The 758-nt window shown below is 68.6% G+C and overlaps 1 protein-coding gene across 1 annotated transcript in view; it reads left to right on the top strand.

Annotated features, from left to right (window-relative positions):
• Positions 1-758, top strand: part of DENND6B (DENN/MADD domain containing 6B) — a 7,150-nt gene that overhangs the window by 5,176 nt on the left and 1,216 nt on the right. The window contains exons 13-15 of the mRNA XM_014549187.1: positions 93-146; positions 439-548; positions 655-756. Coding sequence (XP_014404673.1) covers positions 93-146; positions 439-548; positions 655-756 — 266 coding nt within the window. The remainder of the gene's footprint in view (positions 1-92; positions 147-438; positions 549-654; positions 757-758) is intronic.

The following is a 758-nucleotide window of genomic DNA, read 5'->3' as shown; positions in this document are numbered from 1 at the left end:
ACCCCGAGACCCCAGGCTGAGGCCCAGGGCGGGCAGGTGGGGGCGGGGACCCCGAGACCCCAGGCTGAGGCCCAGGCCACTCCCCCCCACAGGAGCACTACATGGCCAGCCTCATGCCCCTGCGGAAGAGCATCACGCCCTGGAAGGTGGGGTTCAGGTTCTGGGCGAGACTGGGAGGTGGCTCCTGTCCTGATTCTGGGGGGGGAGGAGGTCATGGTGCTGGGGTCCCCAGGCTCTAGGCCGTCCCCACACCTACCACTGTCCCTTACAGAACGGAGCAATGGAGCCACGCAGAGGGCTCCAGGCCGCCCCTCTGGGGTCTTCCCAGCAGGATGGGGGGATCAGGCTGTGTCCCAAGGAGGGTCCTGGCCAGCCCAGGTGCCGGGCCTGGGAGGCTATTCCCTCCCGGCACCAGGGCTCACCTGGCCCCTGTCTCAGACCCCTCCCCAGGTCCGCCCCTTCCACCAGGAGGACTTCCTGTGCAGCCTGGAGCAGGCGGGGCCCCAGCTCACCTGCGTCCTCAAGGGTGACTGGCTGGGTCTCTACAGGTGGGTGGACGCCAGTGCGGGACCTGGGCTCCTGCTGCTGGTGGGTACAGGGTGCCCGTCCCCACCCCGTGACGGGTCAGCCCCACGGCTGCTGCCTCACTCACAGGCGGTTCTTCAAGTCCCCCAACTTTGACGGCTGGTACCGGCAGCGGCGCAAGGAGATGGCCCATCAACTGGAGGCCCTGCACCTGGAGGCCATTTGTGAGGCGG

This window comes from Myotis brandtii, unplaced genomic scaffold (assembly GCF_000412655.1).
Source record: "Myotis brandtii unplaced genomic scaffold, ASM41265v1 scaffold537, whole genome shotgun sequence".
Taxonomy (NCBI): Eukaryota; Metazoa; Chordata; class Mammalia; order Chiroptera; family Vespertilionidae; genus Myotis; species Myotis brandtii.
The sequence above is the reverse complement of the archived record's forward strand: the minus strand, read 5'-3'. Positions and strand labels throughout refer to the sequence as shown.